At 37.6% G+C, this 21,408-nt stretch overlaps 2 protein-coding genes across 2 annotated transcripts; both read left to right on the plus strand.

Annotated features, from left to right (window-relative positions):
* The first annotated feature begins 9,617 nt into the window (after positions 1 to 9,617).
* LOC137720075 (ethylene-responsive transcription factor ERF014-like) lies at positions 9,618 to 10,812 on the plus strand. Its single transcript, XM_068459088.1, has one exon. It carries the CDS (start codon positions 9,779 to 9,781, stop codon positions 10,484 to 10,486), a length of 708 nt encoding a protein of 235 aa, XP_068315189.1. The 5' UTR covers positions 9,618 to 9,778; the 3' UTR covers positions 10,487 to 10,812.
* A 5,352-nt stretch (positions 10,813 to 16,164) lies between these two features.
* LOC137715128 (uncharacterized) lies at positions 16,165 to 21,354 on the plus strand. The gene is made up of 12 exons (XM_068454363.1): positions 16,165 to 16,346; positions 17,059 to 17,118; positions 17,225 to 17,278; positions 17,399 to 17,459; positions 17,633 to 17,709; positions 17,927 to 17,976; positions 18,379 to 18,461; positions 19,874 to 19,944; positions 20,024 to 20,180; positions 20,458 to 20,597; positions 20,674 to 20,772; positions 20,947 to 21,354. The coding sequence occupies exons 1-12, from the start codon at positions 16,308 to 16,310 to the stop codon at positions 21,019 to 21,021; spliced, it is 966 nt and encodes a 321-aa protein (XP_068310464.1). The 5' UTR covers positions 16,165 to 16,307; the 3' UTR covers positions 21,022 to 21,354.
* Positions 21,355 to 21,408: the final 54 nt, after the last annotated feature.

The following is a 21,408-nucleotide window of genomic DNA, read 5'->3' on the forward strand; positions in this document are numbered from 1 at the left end:
GAGAAGGGCAATTTTACGATATCTCGATAACCCCAACGGTAAACACGATCGGAAAACGAGGGTCCACGCCATGAATTACATGTCATACTAGAATGAATTATATCGAAAGGGTGAGGATGGGTTACTATTGTGCCTCGACCACAGAAGGCTGTCTAAGCAATGGTCGAAGCATATGAAGGAATTTGTGGTGCTCACCAATCAGGATGTAAAATGTGTTGGTTGTTCCGACGACACGGTTACTTCTGGCTGAGTATATTAAAGGATTGCATCGAATACGCATGGGGATGCATATAGTGCCAGATTCACGGACCAGTACAAAATGCCCCGGCCGAATTACTCCACTCAGTTACCAAACCATGGTCGTTCAGAGGATGGGCAATGGATGTAATCGGCAAAATCACACCATCTTCTGGAGCGGCAAAACACACATGGATATTAGTGGTAACCGACTACTTCACTAAGTGGGTCAAGGCAAAATCATATGCCGAATTAACAACCAAAGAAGTTTGCAATTTTGTAGAAGAAAATATTGTTACCAGATTCGACGTGCCAGAAACGATCATAATTGACAATGGCACAATTTTCACAGCCGATAGGTTTAAGGAATACACGACAAGTCTGAATATCCGACTTGAGCAGTCTACACCGTATTACCCACAAGCGAACGGGCAGGCCGAAGCAAGCAATAAGGTATTAATCGGCATTCTTGAAAAAACGGTAAGAGAAAGGCATGGGATGTGGCATTTAAAGCTAAATGAAGCATTATGGGCCTACCGAACTTCACCCCGATCCACCACCAGAATAACTCCTTATGCGTTAACTTACGGACACAACGCTATGTTACCAATCGAGCAAAGTATAAGCTCATTACGAGTGATCAAGCAAAGTAGTTTATTCAGTGCCGAGTGCAGTCAAGCCATAAGACAAGAGTTAGAAGAGTTGGAAGAAATTCGGCTCGATGCGTGTAATTTATTAGTAACACAGAAGAAAATTGTCGAACGATCTTATAATCAACGCGTCAGACAAAAAACATTCGACGAGGGAGAGTTGGTTTAGCAAACTGTGTTGTTCGTAAAGATTAAAGACCCCAGGTTTGGCAAATGGTCGTCGAATTGGGAAGGATTGTTCATCGTCCACAAAGTTCTCGGCAAAGGGGTATACCACCTTAAAGACCGAACTGGTTTAGTTCATAAACTACCAATCAACGGAAAATTCTGAAAGAAGTGTTATCCAGTCACGTGGGAAATGTGAGAATGAACACCATTGTATTAAATTCATAAAAGGACATACAGATACATTTAAAAGGCTCCTAAAAATTCTAAAGGGTCGAGAGGAGGAAAGTCTCGAGAGCAGTCTTCAACTCCAGCCACTTTACTTCACTCAAAATGATCTCAGCATGCCTCGTCTTCTTATTAAGTTGTAATTGTTGAATGTGCTTTACGCTGGCGGAGAAAGCCGTCAGCCGAGCCTTATTTGCCTCGAAGTCCCTCTCAAGCTCTGAAGCAGCAACTGACCTTTGTTGTTGAAGCTCAGCGATTTGACGCTGAAGCTCAAAAATTTGACGATCAAACTCGGTCAGCTGCGCCTTCTTCGCTTTTATGACCTCTATCTCTGACCGACTAGCTTCATGCACAATCTTTGCCGTCTTCAGGTCGTCCTCGGCCCGTAAAGCTTGTTCGAAAATGGTGAAGTGTTGCCGAGTCTGCTCTAGAGGATTAAACAGATAGGCGATATTCTCCATGCTCAAGAAACCACCGTTTGCAAGGTCGTTTAGGCATTCCCCGACGGAGTCAAGACCCTTACATTGGAGGACCTGAGAAGCAGAGAGGAATAGAAGCTCCTGCAGCCTAACAAAAGCTTGGGCCTCGACCACGGTCTCCACTGGTTCGGCAGAGGCAGCAGAGGAACTAGCCATGCCAGTGGTGCTCTGAAGAAGAGCATTGAGCTCGACCTCTCACGAAGGCTGCACAGAAAAGGGCAATTTGTAAGCAGAAGGAAAATTATATGGAATGCATAACAGAGGGAATTCATTTCTAAACCTGCCGAGAGGAGATTTCGGCCATGTCCTCTGGTTCATTGCTCAAACCTAGAAAACTTAATGGCCAAGCCTAGTGTCTAAGACCGCTTGTTAATTCACACGGTCGATGGAGGTTATCTACATTTGATAGCCACTGAGGTGGACAGGAAATATAGATAACACCCTTCGGCGTATAGAATTGTCGGTGAAATGAACGATCGGGCACCTGACATTTAATATTTTCCTGGGTTCAGATGCGTCATAATAAAATTAATAAAGAAAGGGGAGTGAGCCTTACAAAAGCCGAAGTAACTTCTTGTGGAGGAATGTCGAGGTTTTCATCTTGTGGATAAAGCTGCGTTTTTGTCGTCGCCTCAGGCTTGACCAGGGGTCTCTTCCCATGATCAGCCATAGGATGATCCGGTCAAGCAGCCACCTCGACCATAGGGGGAAGATTGACGGAAGTATGTCTAGTTGGTCGAGGACGACTCGCCAGTGAAATCTTGTCATCCTCGTCGCTCTCATTGTCCTAAAATAAAAAGTTGTTAAGATTTGTAAATTTGATAAAATGAAGAAGGGTCATTAGCGATATAGTCATACCTCTTCCAAAATTATCGACCGTTGGTTCGGGAAATTCGTCTCGACGTACGGGAATATTTTCTCCAAGACAGGCGCAGCCGTTAGCCCCAGGACTACAGGTCCCTCAACTAGCGGAGCAGTCCCTAGATCAGCCACGACCCCAGGGATGGCTCGCGTTGCTTGGCAAAATGTCGTTGGTCGTTCTTCCGTTAGGGCCGGGACGACCGGGGCGGGGGGAGAGTTGCTTGTTGCAATGGTCCTAGCAATGTGGCTGGGAATCATGTAGATCTCCCGTCCCTCCTTCTTCGTTAAGTTCTTGACGCATTTTGAGGGTCGGGGAGCTTCGCCAGCCATTTCAGCTTTCGGACAAGGCCGTCTGCCTTGTGGAGGGTGCACGGCGGTTTTGCTTCTCTTAAAGATAGCAGATTTATTCTTGGCCGCAGTCGTAGTGATCACGTCTGCTTTCTTTGACGACCGACCATCTGAGAAAACAATATCACATTAGCAAGGATTAGCGACAATAGAAAAAAGAAATAGAATAAAGGGTAGCCATCTACCTCGAATCGGCTCTTTGGATTGGGTGACAGAGATTTTCTTCGGCCGATCATCGAAAATTTTGTCGGTGATATTTTGAACCACAACCCCAAAGAAGGTTCCAATGTATTATTCCCACCAGTCACCAAAGGTGTCAGTGCCGAGAGATTCAGGAAGAGTTGGTAGGAGGTGAAATGTTTTGCACCGATCTTGAAACTCTTTCTCGGAGTCTCTGCACTCCCTCTCCGATGAGCTAGAAAGGTGTTCTCGGCTGAGGAAAGAACGGGAAGTAAGGAGAGGTATCGGACAACCTTGAAGGTATCCGAGTTGTCGGGCCGTGAAATGGGGGTGGTAGACTTCCCAACTCGCTCGGCGAGAATCACAACCAAGGGGAAAGTCGAGTGCTAGCATGATCGACCCCCAATTCTGGCGAAAGACAACATCTTTACTTTCACTCCAAGCTGATGTTGGAAGCCTAATGAAGGAAGGGTGCTCTTGACGACGACACATTAAAAATTTGTCGTCAGAAATGACTTCTAGGCCGAAAAGGTACTTGAAGACTTCTTCGGCTTGGTGAGGAGGCAGCGACCGAAATGCCAATTGAAGGCCGAGTGAGGTAGTCAGTTGGAAGGTAGAGATGTTTGGCCGAAGCGTGGCGAAATAAACTTGCAGCCAGAGTTGGAAAACCCAGAAGGGACTATTCTGGTTTGGGTTAATTTTTCCAATTGTCGCCTTGGCTAGGCAGCGGAGAAGATTGGCGAGAACGGCCGAGCTAAGCACCAAGGTGTGACCACTGGCCAAGGCCTCGACCACTAGCATGTTCTCGACCAAACACTTGTTCAACCGGGTGCAACAAATGAATTTGTTGTACCAATAAAATAGGAAGGCTTCGTGTTCTCCCTTCCGAAGACTTGCATCGCCTCGGCCAGCGAAATGAAGGATGAGGGTGTTGTAGTTGAAGAAGTTCTTGTGTAGTTTCTGAACCTCTTCCTTCGAAGGCTTTTGACCATCTCGACTCAGTGTTTCGACGGCTCAATCGTCGAAGAGTGCCTTAAGGTCGAGATTTGACAGGCTCCCAAAGAGAGCGACATCTATCGGGATGCCAGAGGGAGGAGTCCTAAGAATAGTTGAGACGTCAAGGATGGTAGGGCCTAGAAGGCCAAAATGAAGGACCATGGTGTTAGTGGCTGAGCACCAGAGACTCAACGCTGCCATGAGGAGTTATTTATCTATGGCTAGCTCCATGGTCGAGAGTTTGATGGCGTCATAGATACTGAGAGCCTTCCACTATTGGCCGAAGAAATTTTCCATTTGGACGACCCAAGCCGCCCAATTGGCATTGGTCGTAGGCCAGGTTCCTTGGGGTTTTGATAAGTCCCACTTTGACTAGTTGAATCCTTGCAGTAAGAGTGTCAAACTGTGAGGCTTGAAGAAGGTGGTGATAGACGAAGGTACTGCATCCTTGAAGAGGCACAGAGTTTTGATAGCGCTCCGATCGATGAAGCTCTTGCATTTACTGCATTCGTCGTTGAGCTTGGAAATGAAGGTGTTGGAAGTCATCTTGGAAAACTTGGAAGAGTTTGGAAGAATGCTTGGGAGGATTTCTGGGATAAGAGTTTGTTTTCTGGGATTTCGAAAGCAAAATGGCGGAGAGTTCTTTCGAAGGTTTCTAGAAGCGTAAAATGAACGAATGGGAGGATTTCAGGTATTTATAGGCATATTGAGAGGAAGGCCAAACGATTAAGGATTGGAGGCATTTTGATTTTCAAAATTTGAGGGAAAATCGACCGGGAAATAGCCAATCATTTTGGATATCTCAAAAACTGCCAAGGATAGGATCAAGGTTTTAGGACACATGATTGCGTGTGGCGGCGGATTTAATGCATTGATGAGGAAAAGACGCTTCGGCAGGCGCACATTTTCGAGGGCCATGATTAAGGGTTGTTAGAGTTATCGGAGAGTCGACACGTGGCAGGACATCGGGAAACACAGAGATTGTGCAATCATATTTAATAAATGAGCATGGTGATGGTTATCAAGGCAGTTAAGTCTAAAGGCAAAAGGGTTATCGAGGCAGTTAAGGCAAAAGATATTTTCGCTTCTTCAAGGTCGAGATTCGATTGAGGATTGGCGGTCGACGACCTCAGAAGCGAGGGGGCAATGTTTGGGCCCAAAATAATATTGTTGGGCCAAGTGTAGGTTTATGCTCAGCCCAAAGCCGTTTCAAATATACTATGGGCTGCTTGGTGATCCCAGGCCATTCAACAAGGATGGTCGAGTCCTATCACAAGAAGGAGTGGTTCAGATGAGCAAAAGGGTCGAATAAGTCCTAATTCAATTTGGATTCTTGACTAACAATGAATATAGCCTCAAAAATGGGGTGAGTTCAAAGTCCTAATAGGGGTATGATTGATCGAAGTAGAGTTCAAGCAGAACAAGAAGTCACAATCCAGATATGATTTTGACTTGATCTCAAGGAAGATTTGGTGCTATAAATACAAGACATCATGCAACAATTAAGGGACCTCCAATTCAACACACAATTGCCCTGCGCAAAACTTCTCAAACATCTTGAGATTTTTTTTATTTTCTTTTTCCCGCCGACACATCTTCAGTTTGGATAAACAGCACTGTTGCCATGGAATCAGCCAACCGATGAGCACCTTCAGTTTGGATAAATAGCACTGCGTCGAGGCCGACTAGTTGTTTATCCAAGTCTCGGTCGAGAAGGGTTTTCGAATCCTTATTGGCAGAGGTCATCTTATTAGCCTTCTAGGTGAAGTAAGGTGTTACGAGTTATGACATTCGGCGTATTGAACGCCGAGTGATTTTATGATTGGATACTCACAAGTGAGTTTCAAAGTTCGGCATTCTGACGGCCGAATCATATTCACCATCAAGACATACATCACCTTTGAATATTTGTGTCTGTACAGTCTGGTGTCGATTCGACGTGCTTATACTTTTACGAATATAATCATTGTGACCGAATCCGGCGTCGACGATTTGTGAACTTCGTAGAACTAGCAGCCTTGTCATCAAGCTCGAGAATCCAAAGACTGAGATTTGTTCCTTACTCGGCCGTAGTCGCAAGATAAAGAAGTCGACAGCGCACTCAACGCAACATCAACAAATTTTACTCCTCGGCCAAGCTCGGCCGACGAGTTGGCACACCCCGCATTCAACCGAAGGACGTAGTTAGCTTATTAGTTACTCAACCTGTGCACCACGTAAACTTTATAATTTTTAGGGTCAACACATGTGTACTGAAACATTGACCATTCAGATTTAGAGTTTCAACCATGCTACATGAACATGTGTGGTACCACATGATGTTACATATCACATAAACTATAGCATGTGTACTAAAATGTTTATCATTCAGATTTTTTTAGTATGTCACATCATGTTTCAAGTCTAGACAAACTATAACACATGTGTCTTGAAGATTTACCATTTGGATTTAGAGTTTTGACCATATCACATCAACACGCAAGTGATGTTACAAGTTCACACAAAATATTTGTCACGCATACAAAGCTTGAAAAATTACCATTCAAGATATAAGTTTCTATGACATCACTCCGGCATGTCACATATCGTTTCTCACCCAAAATTTTCTCCATCAAAAGTCCAACAACATAAATCATACCTCAGTAAAACAACGTTTCAAATTTAGAAGGCATTGGTGGTCATGACCTTACAATGGCAGCAACTTCTGCTGGGAAGTTAAGAGAAGGATTCTCTGTCATCTTTTTTTTTTCTCCTCTTTTCTCTTCTCTTATTTGAACGATCATGATTAAATCATGTCAATATTTTATATTAATTGTTTATAAAAAAAAGATAAAATAAAAAGTATGAGGAAAATAGATGAAACGGGATAGAAAAAAGAAGGGGAAGAATTCTAGTTCGGAAAGTTAAATAAAAAAGTCACTGCGTGCAACATGTACTGACTTGTCAAAGGGGCAAATGCCCCCTTCCTTCTTGGTCTTGGCCCTTTCAAAGCATGCAGCTTTAAAAAGTTGAAAGTGAAAACTGAGGTCATCCAATCCAACTCCAACATTGTCTCTAAAATAAAAGATATTTTTTAATGTATCGTAATACGAAATAATATGTCAAGTATTGATATACAAGTAGTGAGATATTTATATTAAAAATTTAATAATTTAAAAAATAAAACTTCTTATTACTTGTATAATAACATTTAATATACTATTTTTATTCTAAACATAATGAAAATTTTCTCTCAAAATAGCGTGTGTTGGCTGCCACATTCCCCGCTACTACTCCGTGCAAGTGTTTGCATGATGGCTTCTTTTAATCCGCCCAAAGTAAAAAAGTATTGCAGTTGATTCTGTATATGTTTTGGTCTGCGGCCGTACCCTAGAGAATCCATCTCTCCTCCCACATCGATCGAATAACTCAAAATTCAGGGCATCGAACAAAACGGACAGATCAAGTCAAGACATGCAGGCGTAAGCAACCAAATTTCCCATCAAACAGTTGAGTCCTAAAAGTATTAAAAAAAAATTCCACTTTGCAATTATTTCTAGTGAGAGAAAGTGAGAGGGAGAGAGAGAGCAGAATTTCATATTTTTTCATGAGAAGGAGAAAGGACGATGAGACGCGGTTTTAGCTAGGACTGCGAGACAGCAATATACAGCTGTGTATGTTACTCATGCAAACGCAGTGGCTTACTGCAGATTGCGCGTACGTTTTTGAGTTTTGTGTTAACTTATTTTTCAAACAACATATATAATATGTATTTATATGCACAATTTCTTATTCTTTCCTTTTTCTTTGGTCTCAAACATTAAAAAAGTATATATATATATATATATATATATATATATATATATATATATATTTATATTTTGTGTTTCGCATCCCAAATTACACACACACACACACACATATATATATATATATATATATATATATCCTGGAAATTGCCTCTAAAGAGTCTCTCTCTGATCTCTACTCATACATTATTGCATCACCTACATTTTATTTACCTCTCTAATAAAGATGAGTAACAAACACTTACCACATTTTTACCATATTTGTACTACATTTTCAATAAAGATAGAGTCCACTAACGCTCATAAGTTTCATCTTTATTCGAAAAATAGTATAAATTTGGTATAAGAAATATGGTAAACATAATATTTTCGAAGAAAGATATGATGATGCTGATAATATATATGATTTAGATATTGGAGATTAACATAATATGCTAGGTAATTAACCTGGATGTCAAATAACCCCTTGCCTTCGTTTCATTTTCTGAGTAATTTTTTGTTAATCATACCTTATTTGCTGGGTGTCAACTAGGGAAAGGAGCAGTGACTTCTTGTCCAAGTCAAAACTCTCTAGAAACAGTGATTTTTTTAATTTGTATTTTTTGGTAAACCTAGAAACAGTGATTTTACTTTACTAATTAATAAAACTTTCCATGCTGGTTTCTGATTTGAGCATATGGATCCCAAGTTTGCAATATTCGTTGACAAGGAAAAGAAGACTTCTACACTTAAGTAGATTGCCCTTGCTTCTACTTTTATGCAACTGCCAGCATCTTTAAAACTGTAAATGTATCTTTCTTTATTTTTAAATTTTAACAAAAAGTATATTATTATAAAATTTACATCGACTGACCTTAAGAAAAAAAGTTAAGAATGAATTTCACATTAATGCAGAAGGAATCATATATGTACTTATAAATAATTGAGTTATTCTTCATATTATCAATTGATTTTTAGTGAAGCTAAACGGCTACACATGTTTCACGTCGCTCCGTTTGGTTGTTCATATGTTGGCCTCAAAAAATTCCCCACATGTAAGGAGATGTGTTGAGAATGAATCGCACATTTATTGTAGAAGAGACCTTATAGATGCTTATAAGTAATTAGACTACTTTTTATATTATCAATTAGTTTTATGATGAACCTCAATTTTCTAGAAAATGATTTGGACACAGTTTTTGCTTTTGTTTTTTTGTTTTTTTTTTTTTATTTTTTTTTTTTTTTTTTGCAAATTCTGATTTATTCATGTCTGTTGATTTATTATACATTAGAAATAAACACAAATGTGTATGGGAGAAGAAAAATAAAATGTAGAAGTGATTAATTTCCTAATGTAAATTGAAACCCTAACAAAGTTGCTTTATATTTGTTGATCTATTTAAAATGCCGTAAACTTTGATCTTTTAAGTACTCATTTTTAAATTTTGTAATATTTATGGAAAGTTGGAAAACTAGTACTTTTTTTATTAAATTTGTGAATTTTTGGCCATATGAAGCTCCAAACCCTACTTTGACCGTAAAAGGACAGGAGAGTAACTTCATGGATACAATATTAACTTGAAAATATCTGTCATCCATTTTCAATAATATTAATTAACTTTAGAGCCATACGGTTTTCCTTTTTTGACTAGAGGGAGAGGGAGATCCTCTTGCTCGACGTCTATAAATGGCCGCAACCATTTCTCCATAACATTGAGTTCCATTCCATCGCATTCATTCATTCACTTTGCACAAGAAACTAACGAAGCAGCTAGCTACCTTTGAGAGAAGAGAAACAAAGACACAACCAATCACCTTCAACTTCATCTTCCATCAACAAATCAAAGCACTGTATTCCATCGTAACAATGGTGAAGACGGAGCGGAGGATTCTTCAGCTGCCTTCAGTGATGACATCATCGAAAACGACATCGACATCTTCTTCTTCTTCTTCCTCAGCATGCAAGAAGAAGTTTAAGGGAGTGAGGATGAGGAGCTGGGGCTCTTGGGTTTCAGAGATTAGGGCTCCAAACCAAAAAACAAGAATATGGTTAGGCTCATATTCTACTGCTGAGGCTGCAGCGAGAGCCTATGATGCTGCCCTACTGTGCCTCAAGGGCTCCTCAGCCAACCTCAACTTCCCCACCACTGCCTCCTCACATTTTATCCCCCAAGAAATGACAGTCATATCCCCCAAATCCATCCAAAGGGTGGCTGCAGCCGCTGCCAATAGTTTTGTTCTTGATAATAATGCCGCTACCACCACCGCAAACATTGCCTTACCACCATCGGCCCCTCCTCAATCTACTTCTTCCTCATCTTTGGTCTCGTCTCCCTCGATGTCGTCCTCGCCGTCCAGTAACCTCATCGACGACGATTTGTCATCGCTGATGGGTGCATTTGGGGGGTCCTACACTCCCACTTACTATGATCAATCAAACGATCAATTACCAATGTTTAGCATGGATTCATGGAACAACTTTGACCAAATGTTCGATGGCGCCTGGGATCCACATCCACATATGATGTATGACTTATACGAGGAAAGTGACATTCGGTTGTGGAGCTTCTGCTGATATGATGAAGATTATTATATTCTTTTTAATCCCAGTCATTCATATATTCATTCATGATCTTCGAAGCCATTGCTTGATGATTTTACTGACTGTGACACAAATCATTTACATTCTATGAGTGAGTGAGATAGGTGAATTAGAAATTCCAAAGGGGAGATCAGATGTGAGACATTTTTTTGGACTCTATCTCACATGGCTTTCTAATATATTATATATATACATATATATATATATATATATATTTGTATTTAGTATGCATTTGTTAATCAAAATTAAGTGTGTAATACTATTATTGTTATTATTATTAATGAAATTCTTGTCAATCTTACATACATTTTAGTTGAATAAGGAGTGGGAAATTTTAATTTTAATTTCCAATTTCAGCAATGTCACATGTTATGCCTCTTGTCTTATTGTGCTATGGAGTCAGAGACGCCTATCTCAGTTGGAACAAATTAAAGAACAAGAGCAGGAGAGGTTGAAACCATCTGAATTTGTTTTCATCTCAAGCAACAATTTTGTACTCTTATTTAAAACAAAAGAACATTTAAATTTTTTCCTAGGGGAAATCACTGTGATTAGAGAACACAAAGACTTGTGTTAGACCCAATGTCCCCTGGCCTTAAAAGCATCTAGTCGCATGATAAACAGTAGTGTTTTACACTTGAAGCTACATTCGTTCAAATTATCAATTTTTTTTATTGTATTTAATATAATTCTGAAATAAAAGGGAGTTTAGGTAACCAGTCATTATTTTATGCCAACTTTCACTTTCCTTCCTGACTTGTGCCAAACACGTGAAGAAATTTTTCAGTATGTCAGGAATATCTGTATATTAAATATAATAATGTAATTGGTTTGAATTTTTGTTTTCAAATTTTCCACTAATTGTATTATCATCAAGACATGTTCTAACCACAATGAAAAATCTTTGCAACGCGTGGGTGGACTGTCCCACATGTCGATCTACTATAAACTTCAAAAAAATAATATATATATATATATTGGGGCATTTTGATACAGATGCCTAACTTTTGAAATTTTGAGATTAAACATCCATGCCTTTTAGAATTTTGATTAAACATCTTCCTACAATTTAGGTGCTGCATAATACAAAATTATATGATTTGTCATTATATTTAGTGTATCAAATTAACTGTATAATACCAAATCTTTAGTGGTTATGATTCAGTATTCAATTTCAACATAAATTCTGTAACAATTTTTAAAAACAACTTGATATTTGCTTCTATTTCTTACATACCTTTTTCTTCTAACTCCACACCGTATTGGAGCACACACCAACTCTTCCAATCGATGTGTATATCGTACCACCGTTTAAGTAAATTTAATAACTGTTCTCCAGCAACTTCAATGGTGGTATGATATATCACACCTTCAAATTTGAATATTGATACCATAGGGTAAGCCTTTTGTTTTACCGCACTTCGTATCCATGTTTTCATAATTTTTCACGTGCCATGGTACATTTGAAAAGTTAATTTCGATTGGCGCATTGTCTTATAGATATTATAGTGGGTACATTTCACTTTAACATGAGGTACGTTTTAAGTTGCATGGTACGTTTGGAAAATTAACTTCGATTGGCACATTGCCTTCTAGATATTATAGTGGATACGTTTCACTTTGACATGAGGTACATTTCAAGTTGCATGGTACGTTTTAATTCGACATTGGTACGTTTTAATTCGATACTTGTACGTTTTAATTTGACTTTGGTACGTTTCAATTTGACATTGGTACGTTTCTATTTGAAAAATAAATTGTAATTGTGACATCCCACATCGCCCAGGGGAGTAATCCTTAAATGTATATTCTCATCCCTACCTAGCACGAGTCCTTTTGGGAGCTCACTGGTTTCGGGTTCCGTAGGAACTCCGAAGTTAAGTGAGAAGGGGGCTAGAGCAATCCCATGATGGGTGACCCACTGGGAAGTTGCTCGTGAGTTCCCAAAAATAAAACCGTGAGGGAATGGTAAGCCCAAAGCGGACAATATCGTGCTACGATGGTGGAGCGGGCCCAAGAAGTGATCCGCCCCGGATCGGGAGTTGACAGTAATGATCCATGTCAAGAGATGATCACGGAACATTCGTAAGCCAATAAAATAGATCATTTTTTATGAACACCTAATTTCTCTATCTCCCCTAACAAATTTCAGCTTATTTTCAGTAGCAATTCTATCTCTCCCTCTTTCTCTTTCTCACGACTGTATCTTTCTTTTGATGAACTGGGTGAGAGAAACGAAAAAGTAGAAAACTGTTCTCTAATTTTTAGGGAGATAATTAATAATTAATAATAGATATTAAGAGATAAACTGGAAATGAGTATATATCCTTTTACATTAATAAAAGATAATGAATTAAATAAGAAAATGCTGATGTGGACATAATTAAATCACCCTAATTAAAATTTTAAAATTTTAATCAAAACTTAAAATACTACAAATATTTAGTTTTAAAAAATGTGAAAAAGAAGTGGTAGAATCTAATTTTCCCAAAAACATTTACAAAGAAAAAGAAACCACATAGGCTCGCCACCGCGCCAAACCCCGTCAGGCATCCCGCTGTGGCGACCTCTCTTCCCACCTTCGTCAAAATCTCTCTTTCCCCCTTCTGTTTATTTCTTTCTTCTGCACCAAATCAATATCTACAAACATTGCAGAAGGTCTGGCCTCGGAGGTCCGTGTCATAGAGGACGATGGTGGACGTACGTGAAGGAGGATAACGGCGTCTCCGGAATGGAGGTAGTTATGCACGGATTATTCGAATGGAGGAGATAGATTTTCATTATTTGAAAATAAAATAGTTTTATAGCCACATGATCAAATCAGACGGTGTGAAAAAAATGTACTAATTGCAGTTTTCTTGTCAGACATTCTAATATTGTCAAACCACTATTGAACACTGCAACAATATAAACCTTGTAAGGATGTGATTATTCCGAGTGTGAAATAGTCCAACCAAAAGATAAAACACATTGAAAACATGCATAAAACTTCATCAAACTTAAACACATGTCATCTTTTAATTGAACTGTTTTGTCACTGTAACATAGCAGAAAGAAACAATCGCATAAGTCACTTTTACCTTAAAAAAATTGATATACCTTCAGAAGGAAGTGTCAAATCAGATTCTATACAGATTGAATCGACAAATTTGAAACAATTTGATAAAATTTTGAATGTGGTCAATTGTTTTGAGCAAAAGACTCACATGATGTGTCCTCAAAGGGCAGTGGGTGAGATCATGGGGTCTTATTCTCCCTTTTCCTTTACAATGTATTTGGTCTCTTCACAATTTTCTCTATGGGGTATGGGCCATACAAATTTGCAAATATGTGACTTCATAAGTTAGGAGGAGTGACTCATCACTTCATGAGATTGATTGAGGACCCCTTTTGCCTTTGGATATTTGGCCCTCAGAACTAAGCGAGTACACTGGATTATACTTGTACCCACCCTTTAAAAATCTATCTACAAAACTAAATGACAAGTTTCTAAAACTACATACCACGACACAACATGTGATTTCTCATTACAAAGCTTCAAATATTAATCCCAAATTTCCATGTTCCTACTATATTATTGTTTACCTAACTTTGTTGATATTACGAGGTTCGTTGTTTGGCATAATGCATCAAATTTGTTGTAGCATTTTCTGCAAGATTCTACTCTTTGGAAATGTGTATATATATGCCATATTGGTTCATTATAATCCAAAGAAAAATTGTCTTCTTTCTTTTATAACAAATAAAAATTGGTACTATCATTTAGTGTAAAGACGAAAGAAAGAAATAGGTATTGAATAGTTAAAGTGGCAAATGATATTATGAACATTGCATGAGAGATTCTTGTGTTTGTTTATATTGGTTCAACTTGTATTACTTCCGTTTTTCTTTGCTTGAGATGTTTTCGGTTGATTGTTAATCAGCTCCGAAAATTTTCGAATAGTAAAAGTTGAACACTCGTCAAGTTTCCAATGGCTAGATATGTTTCCATTCCGTACAATTTAGATACAAGTTAGGTCCTGCTGAAGTTTTTCTCAATTGAAAAAACATAGTATTCTTTGTGTTTTTGTAATTAAAATGATTATGCTAATTTTTTTCTTAATTAAAATGATTATGATGCTCAATGTTTGGCCTTTTTTTTTTTTTTTTTTTTGGGCTTAAGCATGACTTCAGTGATTTCGGATTGGCCTCATTAAAGGACAAATCAAGAAAGATTGATAATTGATTAATTCCAGGGTTTGTCTCTCTGTCTATTTACTTTATTTTATTTTATTTTATGTGTCTATTATTTAGATTTCGAGAATCAATCCCAGGGGTTTTGTGTAAGTCTTGATTTTATTACCATTTGAGTCGTGTTTAAACTGAAGTTGGCCACTGATCTCGTATGCTTACCATTTGAATCATGTTACACACTGTTAGTATTTACAACACAAAATTATTAAAACATAGAGAGGTATTCTTAGCACTCTAACAAATTTATAATCCGAGTAAATATTCGTATTCGTGAATCAAAGTTGAGTAGCTTTTTGAGCTTAACCTAATTGCGAATTCACGAAATTTTTTGGTGGGAGCGTATAACACCACCATCTACCTACTTTAGCCGCCTTGAGACAATTTATATATCGAAACTGAGTTTTAAGCAAGAAAGTGCACACAGTAGACCGAAAGAGGATGTTGTCCGATGTAGAAGACAATGCTCTGAGGGTTTTCGACAATTGAAACCATATACACAGCCCAAAGAAGACACCTAATGCGCCATGTCCTATCCCTAAGTTTATAGAAAGTCATTACTTGTAATTCGAGGATAAGCAGAGTTGGTAAAGAAGAAGGACTCGTCGCCGGAGGGGGAGTAGGTGATCTACACTAGAACTTACTCCACCTTTAGTAGCGAGACTTTTTTCCTCTCCAATTTTATCACAAAAGAGATCAATATACATGTTACTACAAAGTTGGAAGGACTAAAAGGAAAGAATTGTAGCATGAGTTTACTGTGGACATGTTACCGCTTACATTTTGACATTCAAATGTGTAATCATACACTTTGTGTGTTTGATTGATCAACAGCTTTGAGTCATATTGTATTACAAAATACATGAGCTTCAAAATATAAATTTTACCAACATAGTATTCCATCCAATGACAATATAAGAAAAGTGACATGATTTTGTTGGGGAAGTAAAATTAAACCCATTGGGTTTTTGATGGGTTTCCAATGTGTTATATATGATGGTGGTAAATGTGGTGGTATACGCACAGTCCTAGTTAAATAATATTGATATTGGTATTGTGTAATTTAGCTTATTATAGCAGTTTTAAAATAAATGGGTATCTACCGTCATTGGATACTTGTTTTCTAGGTTTAATTTTTATCCTTTAAATTGAATAAGTCAAAAAAGAAGAAATGAACCTAAATAAACAAAAATATACGAAAAAATAAACGAGCATGCGAAAATCATTTTTCTATGAATCTCACTCACTCCCAATCACGAATGGGCCGAGTTTGACTCAGCCTCTGTGGGCTTTGTTTTCCAAATAGATAATATCATTTCTGTTAGAGAAAAGCCCATCACTTATTTATTAGGCCTAAAATCTGATCCAACTCTAGAACCCATTCGATTAGAAAATCTGGACGCCCAGTAGAAGAGCACCAAATTACTTTCTCGGGTTCCGAAAGAGAGAAGAAAGCTTCCAAATTGAAGCACACAATCCGGTTCTGCGTCTCATCGCCGTCTTCTATCAGCCTCCACTCTTCCTGTATTGCCTCTGCCTCTGCAAAACAAGTACTGAAGCACTCATGGGTCTCTCCAAGGAACAGTTGCTTGCCCGCTTAAAGGTGTCACCTTCTCTGTCTCTCCAAAGAACAGTTGCTTGCTATTAAATTTGATCTGGGTTTTCTTTGTTTTGTGTCAGAATTCAAAATTCTAGGGAAATTTCAATTCTTTATGTTTTATGTGATCTGGGTATTCTTTGTTTGTGAAGAATATTGAAAGTTGTTATTACAATTCATGCCTTTCTTTAACCATCATAACAAATCTATAGCATGGAGTGGTATCTATACATACTTGTTGTTGATTGAAGGTCTTTCGTAATTCTTGGTGCAGCAACTATTCTGGGGCTTATATATTGATTTGCATTTGCTTTAGCTTGTGAACTAAAAAGTTATTTTACCGCATTTCGCATATAAACCCTCGATGACATTACACTTAAGCGAAAAACACTTCAAACCCAATGCCGTAGAGAGGTATTCTACTGATTTATGGGAGAAGGGCACCGAAGGAATTCTGAACTAAGAATCAATTAGAATACGACAAGTGGATAGCATAGGGTATTTTTTTCCCCACCTCTCCAATTGAGCTTGTATGTGTTTTTGTATAGAACTTATACTTAGGGTGTTTTTTTTTTTTTTTTTTCTTTCTAATTTATTAAAAAAAAAAAATTTGTAAGCCTAGAATGTACGTGCATTGCTGAGTTTGGCCATGGTTTCGAATTTTACTGATGCATCTCTTTAATTTCCTGAAACAAACCTATTCTGTTGGCTTTATTAGGAGCTACAAGTCGATTTTTCCCACCATGAACATCCTGTTGTTCTGACAGTTGAAGCTCAGGTAAAAGAAGATAGAAGAATATGAGAATAAGTTATGTTCTATTTTTTTTTGTTGATTAGATAGATGCATGTCCTGAAGCAAGAATATGTTTTTTTTTTTTGATCAGGCCAAATATGTTGGACATCTGGGAGGTGGACTAAGTAAAAATTTATTCCTGAAGGTATCGTATTCTGTCAGTTTCGGAAACAGCATTCACATTGCATAATACTAAATTCTGCTGTTTTTTTTTTTTATTTTCCCATTTTTCACCATGTGGCTGCTTTTTCTTTTATCAATGCAGGACAAGAAAAGTAGGTTCTACATTGTTTCCGCTTTGGCAGATAGTAAAGTAGATCTGAAAGGTATGCATGCACTCCTAATTCTGGTCACTCTGTTATGTATTAGTGTTTAGAAACGTCACAAATGAGTGGCTTTTGAGCTGTCATGTAAATGGTTCTTGCTTTATGTATTGTTTGGAATTTTCGAGTTTGTATGAATACTTATGAGTTTTATCCACAACTTGAAAGCTGAGCAGTTCTGTCTGTGAGGCTTGGTTTGGGAAAAGGTGGCTTGAGAATGGCTCCTGAAGAAGCACTTGGAGAAATACTTCAGGTTGGCATGTGCTACTACTCTGTATTCTGTCCATTCAAACTAATTAGATCCGATGTTAATTCTTGATTACTGATAGTCTTTTGGCATTTTACCTGATACTTTCAAAATTAATGGACTATATTTCATATGTTTATAAAAAACACAAAACAGATTATGCTATTTTAAAAAATGTTGTATATGTGACCCTTCTGTCTCTGATTCTGTTTCTTGTTGCAAGGTGCCTCTGGGATGTGTTACTCCATTTTCTCTGGTGAATGAATCTGCACGGTATACATTTCTCTTTTATTTAGTTAAGATATTCAAATAAATAATTGGTTTTCTTAATTTTCTAATCATGCGTTATAAGTAGTTACTCATTCCCTCGAACTTAATTACTTTACTTATCTTTTGAAATGATTTAAATCAGTTACTCCTTATCATGTGATTGATGCTCTTTACCCTATGTTTTTCACATTTGATCAACAACCAACTGAATAGTTCTGACCATTTTGATGTTACGGAAAAGTAAATTGTCACCATCCTTTTTAGGTGGTGGAAACAATTATATTTTAACCAGAATTCGTGTTGTTTAGCCTGTACATTTTGATACTGTAATCCTTTTCCTTTCATATGTATTTTTCTTCTGTGAATTCTCTTACACTTATTCTGCCTTCTTTTCTTTTCGTGAAGCCATGTCTCTCTGTTGTTGGATCAAAAATTTAAAAGTCAGGAGCGGTGCTTCTTCCACCCTTTGTCGAATGACATGTCGATCTGTAAGTGATAAGTGTTTCAATGATAGGAAATGATATATTTGTCTCTTCGGTTGAAAATTCTGTGTGTGTACTTAAAATTCTCCTGAGGTTTTATGTTGCTTAATAGTTTAGCTGTGGATTCGTCATTTTTATAAACCTCAAACATGACTTTTATCTGTATAGTCTTATCTAGAATGTGTGTTCTCATGGGTATAGCATAAGCATAATGTTACAAGTTAATTGCTCACAATTACCTTGAGAAATTGTTGTCATTTGGGATATGTTTGGAATATTATAGGCAAAGAATCACCACTTTCAATTGTAAAGTCTCGGCTTTTCTTATCATATTACTTTACTTGGTTGAACAATAATGTCTTTGGAAGCATGATTGTGCCAATAATTCTAGAGCTATGGAATTTTGGTAACACAGTTTACAGAATCAGTGTTACGCTATAAGTTTAGTGATGTATTATCAACGAAGACTATACAGGTGTGCATCTCATTGTATGCATGCACGCTTGTGTTTCTGTGGATTAGTGTGTTTAATCAGGCATCAATTGTTGAGAGTTCCTGGAATAATAAGACCAGACATCTTGTTACTAAGTTATTGAACAATGTTAATAAGAAAGCACCACGAATGATAAGGCTCTTGAGTTGGACATGCGTTGATATTTTGGCAGCTTTAGTGGAGGAATTGGAAAATGTTGTGAATGATTTAAAATAATCAAGATAGAAGAATTTTTTAATTTTTTTGAGAAGAATAAGATAGAAGAATATTACCCCTCGCTTTCTCGTCTAGAGAATTTCAATTTTCTAAAACTCTTAAAATAGGGGTGTGCTATCCACACACCCCATTATACTTCTCACACACCCCTTGATAATTTATGTCTGTTGATCTTCTTCAATTCATCTGATCCGACGGCCGAAAATTAAAAAGGTGTGTGAGAAGTAGAACGGGGTGTGTGGATATCACACCCCTTAAAATATGTGGACTAACATTTTATATTTCAATAATATTATATTTGAGAACAATGCTAAATAATTGGATGTTATCTTAAAGTGTTATGCGTGCATGTTTGTGCCTGCCTGACATGAGCCTTTAGATTCTCTGTAATGGCTTTTGTTTTGTTTGTAATATCTTGTCTATTCTGCAACTGAACAAATTCATACTTGATTTATGATTTTCATCCTCGAAAAGAATTTACATTGCTATCATTATATGTTGTGTCAACATTTTAGTTTCTTACTCAAAAAGGCTGTGTTGTTTGTCAAGATTTTTCAATTTTCTTGTATCTTTTATTGACTAAGTTTATAATCATGTCCCTCTTGCATCTTAGTTAAAAATTGTGTACTGCAATCACTATACATATTTTTGTATGTTATTGTTCTCAATGAGTTCACCTGTGATCCTTGTCAATATTTGCCGTTTCCAGCACTTAGCACCCATGATCTTGACAAGTTTCTAAAATCAATTGGGAGAGACCCCTCATATGTTGACTTGGAGGTAATGAAAATTAAGTTTGTCAACCAAAGTTCAAGGAACACTATAGACCATTTTGTCAAACCTTATTTGTCTCATGCAGGCTAACCCATCGGTTGGAAAGGATCAACCTCCTGATCTTGCATGCTTTGTTCCATCTGGTTCCACGGTGTTGCCAGACCCTCCACAATCAGCAGCTTCCTCTAAAGGTCATGCAGAAATTCAAATTTCTGTCTCTAACAAATCGACAGCAAGTACAGGTACTATTATGTGAAAGTGAACTCGGTGCAGATAAATATAAATAGAAATAGAATGAGAGTTGATTCCACGATAAATTTTCCTAATATAATTCTGTGATAAGTAATTTTCGTCCTCATAAGTTGCAATGATGTTATGGTACTTTCTACAATTAACTAGCTTGTTTATGGTTAATTTTTCATAGAGAGATTAGGATTTTTCTTGTTTGGGGATTGTCGATGTGGGGCCTTCCTGTTTTGTTATTCTCGTTAACCAAGAAAATATTCTTTCGTGATGCAGTCTCTTCTAAGCCATCCAGTAGTGCAAAAAGTGCCAAGGACAAACAGGTCAATGGTGTGAATGTGTCAAAGACCGTAGCAGATGTTGGAAGTTTGGTTGAAGATTTACTCGATAGAACATCTTCTCTATTGCTTTCAGAGGTTAGTACAATAAACGCTTCTCTCCAGTTTCAACTTTAACAGTGGTTTGGTCGGCTCATGAAGTCGAGTCATACAGATCACTGAGGAGACTATTAAGAAACATGAAGGACAATTGGGAACTAAGGTATCAGATAGTATCAGAAGCCGACTTCGAGAAGATTTCGAGAGAACACTTGTAAGTGTTTTACACTTCTGGTTGAATGTTTGATCATGAAGCATTTATCATTTAATTATTAAAGAGCTATTAGTGTGTATGTTCATTACCGTCATTTCTCGTTAGTGTACATCTTCTCAGAAGATTTTGAAACAATTGTTCGAATCTGTAATCACAAGATCATTTTTACTGCAGATGATATTTAAATCCACCGCATATACCGAAGGGTTTTCTGCTGGCAAGCACCATCATCCACACCGTACGTATTGACGAGTGTTTGAGTTCTTTCTCCCCTTCTCCGTCGCAAGAGAGTGCAGAATCAAGTTGTTCCAACTTTGTATCAATTTTATGCTCTGCTATATTTTGAACACTTATCTGCATTTGATAGAACAGGTACGTGGCCATTTAAACATTGCGAGATGCTTCCTTTCTAAAATTAATGTTTTCGTTTATGCTTCTTTTCGTGTTTACGATTAATGAATGCTGGCAAAAAAATCTGGCTAGTGCATTTGACTTATTACTCCGGCACATCAGTATGTTGTCTTCCGATTACAGAACGGCTTATCTGTAGTATTATGACATGAATTCATGATTAAGTGTTTATGTACATACAATTATTTACGTAAGCATAAGACATTAACAGTATCCGACAAATAG

The sequence above is a fragment of the Pyrus communis genome, chromosome 1 (assembly GCF_963583255.1).
Source record: "Pyrus communis chromosome 1, drPyrComm1.1, whole genome shotgun sequence".
NCBI lineage: Eukaryota > Viridiplantae > Streptophyta > Magnoliopsida > Rosales > Rosaceae > Pyrus > Pyrus communis.